Genomic DNA, 18,739 nt, shown 5'->3' on the forward strand with positions numbered 1-18,739 from the left:
TCCAATATTAACAACATAGGTATATATTGTTATTTTTTATTTGTATTCTATAATATAGTTCCTCTCTTGATTTAAACACAAATATTTCCATGTCTATTGATTTCTATTATCTCAAGAGTACCTACAGGGTATTTTAAGTATTAATCAATCATTTAGTTGAAGAAGATAAATAACAAATACCAATTCCTTAACATCACTCATATCTTCAAGAACTCCATTCCAAGTAGCAGAAATGTCAGAAAACATCCGATCTGCATGATCAAATTTTCCACCTTGTAGTTTGATTGATAGGGTAGTGAATGGCTCAACCCTAACAAGATAATACAAAACCTGTAAAAATAGATAATAACCCTTTACTATGCCAAAATCAGCAACATAAACACAAACATATTATATGACAACATTTATACATGGAGCAATTGCTTCTATTGCTACTTTAGAAAAACAAAAAAATATCACATATTGTAGATAGTTGAAGTTATGGTGTTTGAGATAAAAAGAGAAGAGAGAAAATAAATACTTTAAAGTATAGTTATGATTATTGTTAACAATCCCACATCGAACAACATATAAATAAATACTTTAAAATATAGTTATGATTATTGTTAACAATCCCACATCGAACAACATATAGCCTCAACATATGTGCTTTTTCCTCTCAAATTTGGGATTGATTTAGTCAAATCACTCATCTACAGACTGGTAGAAGCTCTCATTTGACTATTTTGCAACTATGCTCCTTGCCTTTTTCCAAGTATAAAACTATCATTTAAGCTTTTATTTTATGAATTGTTAATATTTAGTTTTGCAAAAATAGGTGGAGGTTTGACAACAAAGTATTTCCTTACCAGCAAACCATCAATATGACTATTGTCAATGTTTTCCTAATTGGCAATCACACTAGGGACACAACATCAATTCATGGCTTTCAGATCCTCATGGCCTTCATGATTGAATCTCATCCTACTAGAGATCCTCAAATCATTGAGGTTAATTGGCCTTCATGATTGAATCTCATCCTACTAGAGATCCTCAAATCATTGAGGTTAATTGGCCTCCTCCCCAAGAGGGAGCCCTCGACATGCAGCTTGTGGTGGAATTTTCAAAAATAGTAATGTTGAGGCTTTAGACTACTTTGCATCTTATACTAGCATTTCAACATCACTTCTTGCAGAATTGGTTGGTGTCACGCTAGCTATTGAACTGAATTAGAAGAAAGGTTGGAAGCTTCTTTGATTAAAATCTGATTCTAAACTCGTAACTTAGCATTCAAGAACAATGCAATTGTTCCATAGAATCTCATTACTAGATGGCTTAACTGTTTAGAGATTCTCAAACATATGTTTTGTGGTTTCTCAAATTTTCGGGTTTTTTTCTTCTTTTTTATTTTCATTTTAATAATATTTTGTTAGAGTTGAGTTGTTTGGGTGTGAGGGCAGGGGTGTCAACCTAGTTGGGATGTATGTGTCTTCATATTTTCCTTCACTTTAATAGATGTTGCTAACGAACAACCTCAACAAAAAGGATGCGTAAAACAGGGTCAGGAGAAATGCCCTAACAAAACAGTGAAACACTAAAAAAACACAATATGCCTTTTAAAAAAAACTAAAAAAACACAATAAATGAGCAGTCTGCGAGTTTGCACAACTTTGCACAACCGGCGGAAAAATATTGTGACCAAAGACCTAAAATATTGAAGCTACCCATTTGGCTAGCTACAATATCACCCTAATACATAATCTAATGCCTTCCTTCATACATGCCCAAAACACCTTTGTCGTGATTCAACCATTTTTTCTACAATAGGTACCTCAACTATCTATCTCTAATGGTGTCATTCATAACTCTATCATATCTAGTATTTTCACACATCTAGTGTCACATTCTCATCTCTAGTACACTAAATTTTCTCTAGTGTTGGCAGTTTACTACCCAAGATTCAGCCTCATACAACACAGTTAGTCAGTTGGTCATACTGTCGTATGATAAAACTTTCCTTTTAATTTGAGAGATACATACATATATATATATATATATATATATATATATATATATATATATATATATATATATATATATATATATATATATATATATATATAAAACCCACGAGTCTCTCCTTTATTTCATACTCCTAACATGAATTTGATGGTTTACATCTCCCTCAATTTCTTTGTCGTTTGTACAACCCAAGATATTTAGATTGTGTAACTTGTGGTATAGTATGCTCTCCGGCTTTCACCTCTAAACTAGGTGTGCTTCTCCTTTTTCTAAGCTTACATTTCATATGTTGTCTTACTTAAACTCAAAAGAAAGCCATGTGCTTCTAAAACTTGCCTCCAAGTCTCTAACCCCGCATTTATTTCCTCTCTCGTCTCTCCAAGTAAAACTGTATGACCTACAAAAAGCACGCATCACGGTACTGGCTCTTGAATGTGCTCTGAAGTACATCCAAGACAAAGGTAAATTGCACTAGTCGCAGCCCCCTCATACATATCATTGATATCTCGAAAATACACAATCTAAATCTCTTTATTTTCTAGGGCTTTGTACAAAATATCTCTTGGCACCCTATCATACATCTCCAAATCACTTGAGACCGTGTTAAGATCCTTTCTATCCCTCTGATATTACTCCATCACTCGCCATAACAAGTAAATTGCTCCCATGGTTGCATCAACTCAAAGTTAACCACTCAAGAAAAGGCTTCATACAAATCAAACCTTTTGGAGAGCACTGATCTGATAAATAGATTGAGGAAGTAAAACAAAAAGGAAAACATTCAACATCACAAGTATACATGCATCATTGTCTAGAATGCTATCGAACTACTATAATAAAGACAAAATCAAGAAAAAGCTTCATACAAATCAAGCCTTCTTAGAGAGCCCTGATTTGATCAATAAATTGATGAAGTAAAACAAAAAGGTGATGCCCAACATCAATATTTCTTGTGCATCATTGTCTTGAATGATAATGAAGTACTATAATAAAGAAAAATCCAAGTTATTTTTTTGGAAAAAAGAAGGCAAGAAAAAAGAGGGCAAACCCACTGTTCCTGCACTTGAGTAGTGTGACCCATAATGGAATTTGGGGATGACAGGATCATCAAAGCTAGTGTATCTCTCTTGAAACTTTTTCAGACGATCTGGGCTTAGTGCACCAACCGGCTGCATGGTATCAAAAGTATTAATTATTTGAAGAAGATACAACTATTTTCCTATGAATTGATTGAAGCAACATTTAAGATAACCTTTGAAAGATCCCGGTAAGAAGAAGGGTTCGATAGATCCAAGCTCTCTGAACTGTAATCAGAAAGAATCCAGGGGAAAACTGGATACTGCAAAAAAGAAATAATAATCATGATGTAAATAAGATGAACATAGGATTGAAGAATTTAATTTTAAAAAGATAGAGAGCAATAAATTAAGAAGAAAGACTACCTGTGTTATATCATTATAACTACGCCCAGCCAGGGTATTGAGTTGCATTAAATACTCAAAATTACTGATCTGCACAACGGCATCATAAAATCTATATACATAAGCCACAAGTGTTTAAATTATATTAGAAACTTAGTGTCTGATTGGCTAGTTGCTAGAAAATATTATGTTAAAAACACTTTAAAGATGATCAATTACAAAAACTAGATTATGTTTAGAAATGTTGATTCAATATCACTTTAAAAATATAGTTCATGATTGTATTAGAATCAAATTATGCATTAAATTACCAAACGAGATATGGAATGAATGAAAATGTTGTTTGGCTGAGGTAAAACAAATTATCTTTGAAAAAAATTGAAATAATATAAAACAATACTTCTAATGCGTGTACTCTAGCTTTCACGGGAAAAAGCTGTACCTTAATGAGAAAAAAATATTATAACCTTTTATGGTTTGAACTAAACATATAGTTAAACAATCCAAACATAAACTAATATTTTTGAAGAGTTGAGGCACACTTCTTACCTCCCATCTAGACCACCGCTCCATAAGCTGCGTTCTTTTTAAAAGTTGTTCAGGCTTCTAAAGAAATAAACTTTCGTTATTCTATGTGCAAATGCAGATAAATTTAAAATTCTCTGAAAGGATAATACCTGTGTTGCTAAATATATATTGTTTAAATTAGGAGGTCGTGCATGAACAATTGCTCGATATGCATTTCTGCGCCCTTCACTACTCTGATGAGGAAGTTTTAGTAAAGGAAAGTATTAGAATTTATGTTTGCATAACTTAGCAATCATAGGTAAAATTTTCAGAATTATACAATTTCAAATCCAAGAAAAACTTATTCCTCAATACTAAAACAATTAAAGTAGACAAATTAAAAACTAATACCCCAAAGTCAAAGAAGAAGTTCAAACGATCCACCGTAAATAGCTCCAATGCACTTCTTCTAAGAAGATATCTGTAACAGGAACCCATTACTGACACACAACAGAAAACATTTTAATTTCTTTCAAATATACAGTATGGACAATAAGCACGAGGAAAATTTTTACTTTTTTGAAACATAACCACAAGAAAATCCACAAAATCTTAAGATTGGTTGATTCCATCAATATCATCTCTGTTTTCCGCCATATAGCGGGTTTAGTGAATGTTAGCTTTTTAAAGCCTTACACTTATTAATTCTTGCATTTCATGATATAAATGGTGCGAAACAAATAGCATCTCTATTAGCACAATAACAGAAACTACCAAACAGACCTAATGAAGCTAAGCATATGTGCAGAAGCAACTTCTAGAGAGGGAAACTGTTAGGATTCCCAGAACAGAAAAACTGGTATAAATAACAGTGGTCATAAACAACATTTCCAAGAGTAGACTCTCCCTATTTTGGACATATGATACATTGGCCCATCTGTTACAACAACACTACTAGTTTCTGCAGTAAAACCATCCTCACGGCCTCTGACATTGCCCTCCTTTGAGAGCACAGCCTTGTCCTCAAGGCTGAATTTTGGAAATTGACCTTAATAGACTCATCCCTCCAAGTAGTATCCTGGCTAGAAAATCCTCAAGGCTTTTAACATTTACCATTGATTATCTCCCCGTTACTGAGACCTCAGATTGATTACACATGTAACAAGCTGGAAGCATATGATATATATCCTCCAGTTTGAGAGGGAGTGTTGGAATTTCCGCCTTCATTGTGGTTCGCCCCTAGTCGTTTAAATTGCGGCTTTGTCTTGCCTTCGTTGCAGCCTCCAACATCTTCATTGTGTTGTATTTGAAGGGGTGAATTTAGTCCCATGTTGCTTAGAGATATGGCATGTGTTGTGTTTGTAAGTGGGGGCAATCCTCACCTTACAAGTCGGTTTAAAATTCGATTTTGTAGGGATGAGTTAGATCCAACCCACACATTCTAATATGGTATTAGAGCATATCGATCGGACCATGGATACCATTTATATACACGCACCAAGTCCAAAAGAGTACTGGGTGTGAGGGGTGTATTGGAAAAATCTCAAGTCCCAAATTGGTTAGAGATAAAGTCTTAAAAGAGTTTATATAGAGTGGCACCCCTCATCTTACACGCCGATTTTATAGGGTTGAGTTAGGACAAACTTTTTTGTTTTAAAACGGAAAAGTACTCATTTTATTACTAACGGAAAATGATACACATTTGTGTTTAGCAAGCTCACACACCTCACTATGAAGACTCTCAACATCTAATGTTTTAAATAAAATAGGAAATATAATTGCTTAATGACTTAAAACGAAGGATGACCCAGACGACAATGGTATAAGAGAACCTTCTCCTTGTTGGTCTTTATTCATTCTGGAAAAAATGAACTGTTGCTGAGAAAATCTGGACTTAGATCTTTGTTATCCAAGTAGTAAAGACCATTTCATTCTCTAGCACTTCCAATAGTCCTCCCCAGATTCTTGTCCTGAATGTGTTAGAGTACAAGTACATGTTGGTGTCTCCAACTTACTGAGGAGAGACCAAACCTTTTCTACTTCATTTAGGTTAAGTTGCACCCCTTTTTCTAGATTGTCTCCACTAGTATTCGCATCCATCTGTGCATGTCCTCCCTTTCTTGATAAGTCTTCTTACTCTCTATTAAGAGGTTTTCCATTCAATTTCCAACCTCTTTCTTTAGTATGCCGAGGCTTGTTGCAATGAGTACACCACACCCCTTTGCTCTTCTTCTCAACATAGGTTCCTCCCCATATCTTTTGATTAGCCATCATGGTTGAATTTTTCTCAGCTAGCATTGTTGAGCTCTCCACACGTGGTATTGTCAGCATTAACCCCCTTTTACTTTCTTCACTTCTCACTATAGTCACTACCTAATTAATGTTTGGTATTTTCTCTTTGTCAAGAATTTGTATTCTAACTTGATCAAAATCAGAGTTGAGTCCCACCAGAAAATCATAGACTCCATCTTACTCAATGTACTCCTTAAGTGTTGTTGAATCTTCTGTACACTTGATTTTGATAACTCTACAGTGGTCTAACTCCATCCACAAGACTTTGAGATGATTAGCATATTTTATAACTGTTTTGTTTTTCTGTTTAGTCGCTAGTGATTTTACCTTCACTTCATATATTTGGACAATATCTTTCGCTTTAGAATAAGTCTTTTCTAATGTTTTCCAAATCTCCTTTGCCGTATTTAGGAACATTCAAGTGCATTGATTTCAAGAATCATTGAACACCATAGCCATGCAATGGTGGCGGAATCTTCTGTATCTCAACTCTAAAACTTGGAATATGTCTTGTTGGGAGGTTCTTCTATTAGGGAGTGTTGATTATTCTCTTTTTAATAGTATTAATATAGTTTCCTGATTCTCTATTTTCTTTCTTGAGAGATTCTGTATATATTTGCACAGCCTCATTGTGAAATACAGTTCTAAACTACTCAACTAGACTACTAGTGGATTTGATGACAAAACATCTTGTTACTGGGATTTGTTGCATAAATGTGATGTCTCTGCATGCCATTTTTGTTTTTTTTAAAAGTTGGCAGAGCTTTGAATGGTGGGTCTCTTGCAATAAACAATTACCAATGGTGGCAAACAGCAGTGGAGAATACAGAGATGGAAAAAGATATGTGAGAGAAACTGGACCATAGTGGTAGGGAGTGGATGTTAGATGAGAAACATTGTTTCTAAAAAAGAAACAAAATTGCATTAAGAGACGATGGGTCTAATGGAGAAGCACGGATGAGGATTTCCTCTCATTTGGCATTGATACCACTTTAAAAAAGAGGAAAACGAGAAAGCTAATGGGAATCCATGTTTCTCAATTACACATTAAGAGAATACTCTAACTACTAGAGTTACATAACTACCCTATCATAATAATGATACTAGAGTTACAAAACAAAAATTGTCCTCCCTTATGAACACAACACATATTATCTCTAAACAAGTGCAACTAAATCCACCTCTTCAAACCCAACATAAAGTAGGTGTTGGATGCTGCAATGAAGGAAAGTCAAATGCCACAATTAGATAAGGAGGACCGCAATGAAAGTAGAATTTCCAACACACACCCTCACGCTCAGGCCTTAATGAGGCTGAAGCATGGCCGATGCAGGAAGTCCAACAATAGATATAGGATAGACTCTGATACCATCTTAGAATTTGGGTTGAGCCAATGTAGGTGTTGGAGGCTACAATGAAGGAAAGTCAAATGCCACAATTAGATGAGGAGGACCACAATGAAGGCAAAATTTCCAACACACCCTCTCACGCTTGGGCCTCAATGAGGCCGAAGCATGGCCGATGCGGGAAGCCCAACAACAAATCTAGGATAGACTCTGATACCATCTTAAAATTTGGGTTGAATCAAACTCATCTCTACAAAACTGTCTTGTAAGGTAACACAGCACAAACCATATCTCTAAACAATGTGGGAATAAATTCACCCCTTAAAATCCAACACATTGAAGGTGTTGGAGGCTGCAATGAAGACAAGTCAAATGCCACAGTAAGGCGACTAGGGACGGACCACAATGAAGGCGGAACTTCCGACAATATATATATTACTAAACCTGCTATTTAATTGAAAATTTATCATATAGATCATTTCTGTTCAGTAAAATTTTAATAATATTTGAAATCATGTTATATTTCATTGAAATATGTCAAAATTAACGTCATTTAATAAATGAGCTTGTTAAAGTTATGAGATTTGAGATAAAAAGAAGATAGAAAATAATAATAACCTTAAATATTATTGATACTTGCTTGAAGTTAAAGACTAAATATTAATCTCTATTTAAATGATAGATAACCCAATCCTAAATCAAGAAAGAAAAAAAACATAAAATGAATTCACCTTCGACTATAAACTTGATGAAGAGATGACATCAACCAGCTGCGATCCTTTCCTTGGTCCCCAAATGCAGAATTTAAATTCAAACCAGCCACAGGAGGGCTAGTCTCATTGTTATCAACTATAAAATTTATCCTCCTACTGGTTACCTACAATAAGACAATTGCAATGCCTAAGCAAAGAAACTATTTCAAATTCTTGATGCATCTTTTCCACGATGAAAATCCATGCAAATCTACAACTCAAGGCTTTAAGGACCTCTAACAAATTTCCATGTACTTTGGTTCTAGGAAGCAACCAAAACTTCAAAGCCATGGGTAAAAGAAGAGTAACAAAAACCCATTTATCATTGGCCAGAAAATTTACTAAACAAAACATTAATTGGATCGCTTTATCCGTCTGTGTAAAGTTCACTTGTGATATTTTGCAGGATTGTGGATTGAACAAGGCCATTTTTCCTTATGTTTGTTACGATGTTCACTGTGCTCAGAACCAGTTCCCCTCTGTTTCCAACCTGTTCTGCTACTTTATTTTGGATCCTTTTTGGTATATATTAGGTATGTCCTAGGCCCATTTATCATTGGCCAGAAAATTTACCAAACAAAACATTAATTGGATCACTTTATCCATGTCTGCATAAAGTTCACTTGTGATATTTTGCAGGATTGTAGATTGAATAAGGCCATTTTTCCCTATGTTTGTTACTATGTTCACTGTGCTCAGGAACAGTTCCACATCTGTTTCAAACCTGTTCTGCTACTTTATTTTGGATCCTTTTGGGTATATATTAGGTGTATCCTAGGCCCAAGGACCAACACTTTATGATGTCTTTCATGGACTTGGCAGAAGTTAACAATAAAAATGTGACAATATTATTTTTCTTTCCACTTGTTTTTTTAGTTATATTTTCTTAAGTTTTGCTTGTTTCTACCAGTAACTTGTTTTTTTAGTTAAATTTATATATAGGCAATATCATCAAGACTGTGTCAAATTTACTTTTAAATTAGATCATTAACTTACTTGGAAAGTTCCCTGTAAAACCCGAAGTGGCTGGACCATTGATGATGGTAGCTCGAGAACAATTCTTTCATCGCGCTCACTCGGAACACGCCCAGGTGCAAAGACTGAAGAACTCTGAATAACACCTTTATGACTTTGAAGCTCAGTAGCATTGGATTCTAAAGATATTTGTACCATCTCATCCGCGGATTCAGAAAATTTAGGCTGATTCTCTGCAATATTATTAACCTTAGCATCCAAATTTTCAGTTTCCACCTGTTCTTCGTCTTTATTTATAGCCTCTATTGAGATTGCTTCTGCAGACAAAACTGGAGTCTTCTGATAATTCGTATCACCTGAATAATCCTCATAGTTAGCTGCACAACCTAAATGATCAGATCCTCGGTAATTCCTCTTCATATATCTTCTCATCCGAGAAGAACTTTCCATAAAGTCTAGCTTCCAGAAAACCTGGACATTATAAAGTAATCATTGTGGTGACATCACTCATTAAAAAAATTATCTAGATAAGATCTTAATACTAGAGAGCACCGGTTGGGCAGATAGAATATCCTCCAAAAGTAGCATGTGTAGGAAAAGAAAACATAAACAGGAAAATCAGACAATCTGCTCAAAAGAGAAGCCAATTATTGTTTGCAAAACCAAAAGCCCCAAGCATAAATGTCAAATTAGAAAATCCATCTTGTTTTTGAATTTTAGGATTTTGTATACACCGAAAAACAAAAATGAGTACACATCTTCCTAGAGTTCATTAATCAAAGAAAAACTATGGACAGAAAGAGATTAGAAGCTACAAAGAATGCAAGTTCGGTAACAATTTAGACAGATATATCAGAGCATACACGGAGCGGGCTGTATAAGTGGTCTGCAAAGGGCCCAAAAAGACTTCTCATCTCAATTAACTGGTGAATAAGTTTGCACCATGCACGAATTCCAGCACTGATTTGACGCCGAGTTAATAAATCTACATGAACACGCCTGTCAACCTGGCAACAAAGAAATACTTAACAACAAACAGTATCTCAATATAGTCCAAAAACCCTAGTATCAATTAGTTAACAAACCTCAGACCGTTGTATATTCCTTGCTGAGGCGAAACTGGCAACAAGAACAGCAATAAATTTATAAGAAAGTGCATTAAAATCTTTCTCATATACCGACTTTGTATCAAATGGCTGCAAACACTCTGTCCATGCAACTTCCATTGCTTCAGTAATAGTCCACCTCTTAACTCGCTCCATATCACTCTCATTCCTTCTCTGTGCAGATGTAGCCATTGCAACAGCGCTAAGGCCTCTTCCAGAACCAATCCTTGAAAATCGTTGTCGATCACGAGCAGCTGCAAATGCCGCTGCTTTTGTTGCAGCTTTGTTCTTTGGTAGGGGTGGTGTTTTACTAGGGACTTCTAAAGGTTTTTGAAAGCTTGAAAATGTATGAAGCCTAGCCTGTTTGCGTTCCATTAATGATGTATCACGCCTAAGCTGGGCACTTGTTGAAGGTGCACTACTTTCACCACCTGAAGTACCAGCTGCAATCATAGCCAATGCCATTGCAGCAGGTGGAGATGCAAAAGCAGCAGCCCATGCAGGAGATATCATAGCAAGAGCAGCCTGGAAGAAATGTCAGAATGCACAATTAAGTTAATAGATGAAAATGTTATGAATGAATTGAATATTAGCTTCATAAAGAAGCTCATTTTTAGCAGACAACTTCAACTGTCTTGTACATGTATTATTGCAGTGACAAGCTAACAAAACCAAAATTATTCCACTTTAAATAGCAAGCACTCAGTGAAAATTCCAGAACTCACAATCGGTAGCAGAATGTTTCACGCAAACATGAAAATGTCAACATAAAGAGAAATCCAAACTAGTAGTAGAGAATCCCATCACATTCTAAAATGGCAAGAATGAGAACAATTTGTGCACATAGGCATATAGGCTACATACAATTATGCATGTATAATGCATGCATTTATATCTATTTCAGTTTGTAAGCATGGAAAAGCACATGTACATTGAAATACCTCAACTGGCTGGGTGTCAGCTGCCAGTACACTATCATCCACATTAAGAGGGTTGAAACCATCAGCTGTTGCAAGTTCATGAATTCCCGCCAAAAGGGGTCGCCACTTTCTTAAGACAGCAGAAAATGGTGGTAAAATAGCCTCGAGGTACTTTTTACGAAGAGGCTTTTGGTCTATGCTAACCGCATGGTATACCTGGCCATATATTGTCCTATAGTAATTACAATGGTTGTGCACAAAAAAAAGATAAATGCAGATACTATGGATAACACAGAAAGAAAAATGGAAGTTTTAGAAGAAGACAATACTAACCTCGGAATACAGCACGCACGATGCTGCCAAGACCCGTTGTCTCTTAGAATCAGAAACCGGCATGTTAAGAAGAGGTGATAGAACACTGTCGAAAAGAAAAAATAAAGAGGACATCAATTACATATCAGGTTTAGGTAAGCAAAGATGAAGATGCAGAATGGAGACTCAGAATAGTAGGATATTAAATAAATATATGGTGTATTGTGAAGTAATGATACAGTGGACAAAACACTAACATCTAATTATAATAGGATTAAGGATTGAAACTGGACTTCTAACATAATGAAATAAGGAAACAAATAACTTAATAAAGATAAGATAAAATCACTGAGAATAAAATAAGGTCCCAAACAAGATATGGTCCATAAAAAAATGTAATACATTATTTACATATCTTGGATTGATTGTACAAAACAACAGAGAACAGATGGAAATATAAATCATATAACATATGATAGAACATCATGGCACTTTTTTATCCATGTAGATGATCCAACCGAGTGGGATAAAGTGGGTTGTTATTGTTAATAGAGGAAGAGAAATACTGAAAAGAATGAAACTATATTAATATGATCTGAAACTGAATTCTATTTAAGATGTTATTACAGAAAACTAAACAGTAGGCCATATTTATACCAAGTACTAACACTAGCCCATATTTATATGATATGTTTCCTATAGGGAAACACTCCCCCTCCTGTTAAAGATTACTCCCTCCGCCTCATAAAAAGTGTCTTATTTGACCAATGCGTGGTTCTTAAAAAAATAATTAGATAGGTTGATTTTGATGATAAACTAATACTCATTTACTATAATACCCATATTAATTATAGTTAATAGAGTAGTTGAATAAAGTAAAAGTTAATAAATAGGAATATAATAGTGGAAAAATAATAATAAATGTTATATTGGTATTATAAAAGGACAATTATTTTGAGAAAGAAAAAAAAATGCAAATGAGACACTTTTTATGAGACGGGGGGAGTAATCTTTATATGATACGATCAATAAGGCATTGATGATCTAAAACAACATTTATTCACCCCCTTTCGAATCAAAGATTTATGTTGATTGTTATTTTTTTGAGATTGAAGTAGCTTGGCCATAGCCAAGCATTGTTATGTCTGAGAGAAAATATGCTCTCGATCTATAAAGCACGGACACCTCTAAGAGTTAGTGTGTCGCCGTGTCCTACACGTGAGTGTCTGACACTTGTATGACATCCATATAACACGTATCAAAAAAATCAGACAAGTGTCGGAAAAGTCAAACAAGTGTCACCAAAAAAATGATTTTTTTTTCTTTGCTTTGACACTCTTTGAATCGGTGCCCAACACTTGTATGACACTCATACAACACGTGTCAGACAATCCAAACAAGTGTTTCAAAAGAAATTTGATTTTTTCTTTGGTCCAACATACCTTATACATTTTTTGGTCAAATCTCACACACGTCTAAAAGGGTTAAACATGTATTGAAACAATGTCATTAATGAAGAATTAAAGACATTAATTTTGATTAGAATATTTTTAACTCTTTTAATAATAGATGGATAAATGAAGTTCAAGTTTTATCATATATATATAGTCGTGGCCGTGTCCTATGTTTTTGACATTCTGCACGAAATCTCTACGAAATCTAGAGTTTCTCAGACATATGTATTTTTGTCATTTTTCATATTTATAGGGAAGTAACTAATGTGCTGATAAGATTGTCTCCCTTCGTCTGGATGGATATAGTTTCACTTAGTGGGAGCAAGTTCCTAGTGATGTTTTTGAAGTTTGCAATCGTAATAGGCTTGGTCTTCCTGAGTTTAGATTTAAGAAATGATTTTTTTTTAGTTCAAACTCCACTCTTTTTTCCTTCATCAAAGTTTTATCCTACTAGATTTCCCTTGATAAGGTTTTTAATGAGACCGTTGACCAATCATCATTTTGGTCTGCATTGTTGTTACCTTAGGTTTTAGCCTAGTCCCCCAAACTTTTTTTTTATTTCTTTTAATAATACTTTAAGCAGTTTGGATGTGGGTTCAGAAGGGCCAACTTAGTTTGCGCTGTTTGTGTCTTCATCTTTTTCTTCACTTTAACTTTTTTTTTCTTAGAAAAAAATAGATTCTCTCTTGTATACAAATACTTTGTACATCCTCATTAGGTAACACAGGTCATTCATTCTAAATTATTAAAATTACACAATGAATCTAAGCAAGTGGAGCATCAGTTTTATGAGCATTACTTCTGAATCTATTTCAGAAACTATGGATTAAACAGTGAAGTATTATGATTTTTGAACTAATTGTTTCAAGCTCTTTTTCTTTAGTTACACTAGTGAGTAAAAAGATACATTTAAACATCTAAGTATTTGCTGACCTACAGAAATATGAGCAAATGCTAATGTAGCTGTTGTATGGAATTTTCCAATGGTAATTTATCAATAAAGGGAAAAATGAGCTTGATGTTATGTCAGATCATGAAAATTGGTTTACCTCCACAAAAGTGCCGAGCATGGTTTCTCTCCTTCAGATATCGCATCCTCAATATTCATAGTCCTGATCAGCATATTTTTTTCCTCACCATCCTCTTCCCTCATTGATAGAAGAACCATTCGAAGCATGCACAAGAATGGTTGGTCACTGTCTAATAACTGGTATAAAGCACCCATTGCACCCATCCCGGTACCTGATCCTCTACCTATACCAAGACCCCCACCAAGCCCAGAATCATCTAGCAAAAATGATTGGAGCATTGCCACAGACTTCTTTACCAGAGAAAGCTCAATCCAGCTGCTACTTGCATCTTTCTCCAAAGAAGACTTCCAAACATTCCATCCACTCCCACCACCACCAAATGAAGCTATATTTGAAGGAATGCCAACACCATACCACAAACGGCTCCTATATTTCCATCCATTAGCTAAATCCTTAGCACAAGACCCATATGATACAAAAGCACAAGAAACAGACTCATATGGCTCAGCTGCAGCAGCTGCAGCAAGCCTTTCCATAACTGAATGAGAGATCTGACCATATGCATCAGCCATTGAAGAAAGGACCTAAAATATTTTATAGCATAAGTGTGGCCCATGTAAAAATGAACATACAAAAGACTATGGAGAGAGAAAGAGAGAAGAGGGTGATAGGGGCTAACAAAGGTAGACTAACAAAAATGCAAATAAACTAAAAAAAAGGCAAGAACAAAAAAAGATACTTAAATCCTAAGGGCACGCACAGGAGTTGTACATTTAAGGAGACATAAGATAAAGCATTGTAAAAATACAATTTCAAAGTCATATATGCAACATATTAGTATTCTTTTTTAGAAAACACTTATAAAGAATAGGATGGTATGCAATTCCATGAGTTTTGCAGGTAAGGAAAAGCATAAGAGAGCAATTTATGCTCTTAAAATTACTGTATGCTCACATCGATAGAGATTCCCCCAGAATTTCTAGATGAGGTGCCCCCAGAATTTCTAGATGAGGTGCCCCCAGAATTTCTAGATGATGATGTACGATCACCCATAACTTCTGTAGATTCTCTGATTATTGCTGTTGAGTTATTATTGACTGGATAAAAAAGAGAAAGAGGAGATGGAGAGCCATCTGCAGTACGCAAAGAAGAGGATTGTTTGCTCTGGAACCGTAAATGATCCTCAACAAGCATAAGTATCACAATAGCATTTTCTACTAAGGCAACAGACAGTTGAGCAGCATTCTCTGCCTCTGCCTTTGCATCGTCTGCAGACAAACCCTCGGCTGCAACACCAGCAGCTGCCACAGCAATAACGTGTGTCTGCAGTAAGAAAAATATGAATGTAGACATAAATCCCATTTTAATTCCCATCTTTAAAACAAACAATGACAAATATAAATAATTTCATTTGTATTTATTCTTGTACACAATGTTGTGATATGGCTTAATCATGGTAGTCAACATCCTGATTTTACGGTAAAATCTCATGATTTGAGATTATACTTGCCCTCCTCGGCGATTAAGAGTATACACATATTCCTATTCTGGTGGAATCTGGTAGAATCCCCCAGATTAGTCGTTGAATTGTATAATCTTACGATCTTTGAAACGGTTGATATTTGTAAATATATAGCGTTGAGAATATTTGTATATAGAATAGTCTCACATCGACTATATCATGTAATTAGTTGTAATCTCTTTATATATAATAAAGTCTCCGTAGTGCTTTTCAAAACACACGGTTTAACCTAAATGTCTCTTAGTCTCTCCTAATTCAATATGGTATCTAGAGCCTACTAAGAGACAACTCTTGTCAGGAACACATGGATGCTATTATCCGGATTCTGAGATACATCAAATGTGCTCCAGGGAAAGGTCTAGTGTATGAAAATAAATGACATACTCAAATAGTTGGATACTCCGATTCTGATTGGACAGGGTCACCCATTGATAGACGATCCACCTCTGAGTATTGTGTACTTGTTGGAGGAAACCTTATATCCTGGAAAAGTAATAAACAAAACGTAGTTGCAATATCAAGCGTCGGGGCAGAGTATAGGGCCATGGCAATGGCAACATGTGAACTTATTTGGTTAAAACAGTTGCTCAATGAACTTCGAATTGAAGAAGCAAGACCAATGACACTTATTTGTGATAATCAAGTTGCATCGCACATTGCTTCAAATTCAGTCTTCCATGAGAGGACCAAACACATTGAGATAGACTGTCACTTTGTCAGAGAGAAAATCGAATCAGGTGACATCGTCACAAACTTTGTCAGCTCTAATGATCAATTGGCAGACGTGTTTACAAAATCCTTGCAAAGCCTCAGAACTAATTATATATGTAACAAGCTTGGTGCATTTGACTTATATGCTCAAGCCTGAGGGGGAGTGTTGATATTTGTAAATATAGTGTTAAGAATATTTGTATATCGAATAGTTGTAATCTCTATATATAATAAAGTCTTCGTAGTGCTTTCAAAACACACGGTTTATTCAAATGTCTCTTAGTCTCTTGTATTTCAACAGTTCCTAACTATGATGCAGCTAGTGAACAACTGTTGCGCTTGGCTACACCTCATGCATTTGGTCTGGTTTCCCCTCCATCTATTGTTGCTCTGGCACCAGGTGACACTGATTCCCTTGCATCTCTTGGCAACAATCAGAATCACCTTCGAGGAGGGTCATCCAACTCCAAACCTCGTCTCAAGTGTGACCATTGTAACTAGCTTGGACATACTATCGACCGTTGTTGGAAGTTACATGGCAGACCTCCACGTCAGGTAAATGCAACTCAAATTGATAATCCAAACACTATGCAAACTTTACCTTCTCTTCAGAGCCCTACGCCAAGTTACGAGGATTTTCTCAAGTGGTGTCAGACTAATCAGACCTCTGATTCCACGGCTTCGGTTGCACATATTGGTAATTCATCTGTTTGCTTCTCTCAATCATCTCCTATTGGTCCTTGGGTCCTCGATTCTGGTGCGTCTGATCATGTAACCGGTAATAAAGGTCTTTTTTCTTCCCTTTCTACCTCTGGTTTCTTATCGAGTATAACTTCCACAAATGGTTCTCAAACCTGATCCCAAGGGATTGGTACTGTTCAAATTCTAACATCTCTCTCTGTGACTTATGTCCTATATGTACCTAATTGCCCATTTAATTTACTGTCAGTCAGTCGTTTAACTCGTTCCCTTAATTGTTCTATCATCTTTACTAATAGTAATGTTACTCTGTAGGATCGGAGTTCGGGACAGACGATTGGCGTCGGATGTGAGTCTCAAGGCCTCTACTACTCCTCTATGTCATCTACCACATGTTCCACCACAGATTCTCCACTCATTATACATGCGCAGTTAGGTCATCCAGGTCTTCCCAAGCTACAAAAGTTGGTGCCTAGTCTATCTAAGTTATCCACTTTACATTGTGAGTCTTGTCAGTTAGGGAAACATACTCGTAGTCACTTTTCCGATCGAGTCAATAAACAGGTTCACTCCGATGTCTGGGGTCCCTCGCGTACCGTGTCTACTTTTGAGTCTAGATATTCTGTAACTTTTATTGATGATTTTTCACATTGCACATGGCTATTTTTAATGAAGAACAGGTCTGAATTGTTTTCTATTTTTGAACAATTTTATCGAGAAATAAGAATCCAATTTGGTTTGTCTATTCGTACCTTAAGAAGTGACAATGCACGTGAATATTTATCCCAACAATTTCAAACTTTTATGTCATCCAATGGTATTCTACACCAAACATCTTGCCCTCATACACCCCAACAAAACGGGATAGCCGAACGCAAAAATTGGCATTTTGTAGAAACCACTCGGATCCTACTTCTCCATGATAATGTTCCTCTCCGTTTTTGGGGGGATGCGGTGCTCACGGCATGTTACCTCATAAATCGCATGCCCTCATTTGTCCTTAATAATAAAACCCCTTATTCAATCCTGTTTCCAAACTTCCTCTCCACCCAATTCCTCCTCGAGTATTCGGGTCTACGTGTTTTGTACACAATCTCTCCCCTGGTCTTGATAAACTAGCAGCTCGATCACTAAAGTGTGTCTTTCTTAGTTATCATTGTTTCCAAAAGGGTTATCGTTGCTATTCTCATACTCTACAATGATACCTCGTATCGGCCGATGTTACCTTCTTCGAGTCTGTTCCATGTTTCGAGTCCAACCAAGTATCTCCGGAACCTCTTCAAGAAAGTACTCCCACACCTTTTCCGGCAGTTATTAATGTTCTGCCTACCATTATCCCCCACCAGTCTATGGCTCCTGACCCCCCCCACTTCTCGACCACTTCAAACATATCAACGTCGTCACCCAACGTCTGTCGTCCATGTCCCTGAGGTCATACTTGTCCCTGAGGTCATTGCAGACTCTCCTCCGACGCTCCGCCATCACCGGATCCGATCCTGGAACCTGAGTCTGATCTTCTGATTGCCCTTCGAAAAGGTATATGTCAAACACGAAATCCTTATCCACATTATATTGATTTATGTTATCATCGTCTTTCCCCTTTGCAATATACTTGTTTGTCTTCTTTGTCTTCTGTTTCTATTCCTAAAACTCCAGGTGAAGCATTATCTCATCCTGAGTGGAGGCAAGC

The 18,739-nt window shown here is 36.0% G+C and overlaps 1 protein-coding gene across 3 annotated transcripts in view; it reads right to left on the reverse strand.

Moving 5' to 3' along the window:
* The window catches only part of LOC127075805 (BEACH domain-containing protein C2), a 51,388-nt gene that overhangs the window by 7,019 nt on the left and 25,630 nt on the right, over nucleotides 1-18,739 (reverse strand). Inside the window, exons 10-24 of one of the 3 annotated variants that reach the window (XR_007786670.1) lie at nucleotides 15,072-15,440; nucleotides 14,136-14,701; nucleotides 11,654-11,738; nucleotides 11,342-11,536; nucleotides 10,380-10,925; nucleotides 10,158-10,301; nucleotides 9,316-9,765; nucleotides 8,299-8,444; nucleotides 4,341-4,410; nucleotides 4,100-4,183; nucleotides 3,972-4,028; nucleotides 3,444-3,512; nucleotides 3,254-3,340; nucleotides 3,050-3,170; nucleotides 181-310 (exon numbers count right to left, since the gene is read on the reverse strand). Coding sequence is in view for 2 of the 3 variants with exons in the window: in XM_051017291.1 (XP_050873248.1) it covers nucleotides 181-330; nucleotides 3,054-3,170; nucleotides 3,254-3,340; nucleotides 3,444-3,512; nucleotides 3,972-4,028; nucleotides 4,100-4,183; nucleotides 4,341-4,410; nucleotides 8,299-8,444; nucleotides 9,316-9,765; nucleotides 10,158-10,301; nucleotides 10,380-10,925; nucleotides 11,342-11,536; nucleotides 11,654-11,738; nucleotides 14,136-14,701; nucleotides 15,072-15,440 (3,135 nt within the window). In the remaining variant the exon portion in view is untranslated. Of the gene's footprint in view, nucleotides 1-180; nucleotides 331-3,049; nucleotides 3,171-3,253; nucleotides 3,341-3,443; nucleotides 3,513-3,971; nucleotides 4,029-4,099; nucleotides 4,184-4,340; nucleotides 4,411-8,298; nucleotides 8,445-9,315; nucleotides 9,766-10,157; nucleotides 10,302-10,379; nucleotides 10,926-11,341; nucleotides 11,537-11,653; nucleotides 11,739-14,135; nucleotides 14,702-15,071; nucleotides 15,441-18,739 lie in introns of all 3 variants that reach the window. The other 2 variants (XM_051017292.1, XM_051017291.1) reach the window with 2 other exon arrangements.

This window comes from Lathyrus oleraceus, chromosome 4, assembly GCF_024323335.1.
Source record: "Lathyrus oleraceus cultivar Zhongwan6 chromosome 4, CAAS_Psat_ZW6_1.0, whole genome shotgun sequence".
In the NCBI taxonomy this organism is placed as follows: domain Eukaryota; kingdom Viridiplantae; phylum Streptophyta; class Magnoliopsida; order Fabales; family Fabaceae; genus Lathyrus; species Lathyrus oleraceus.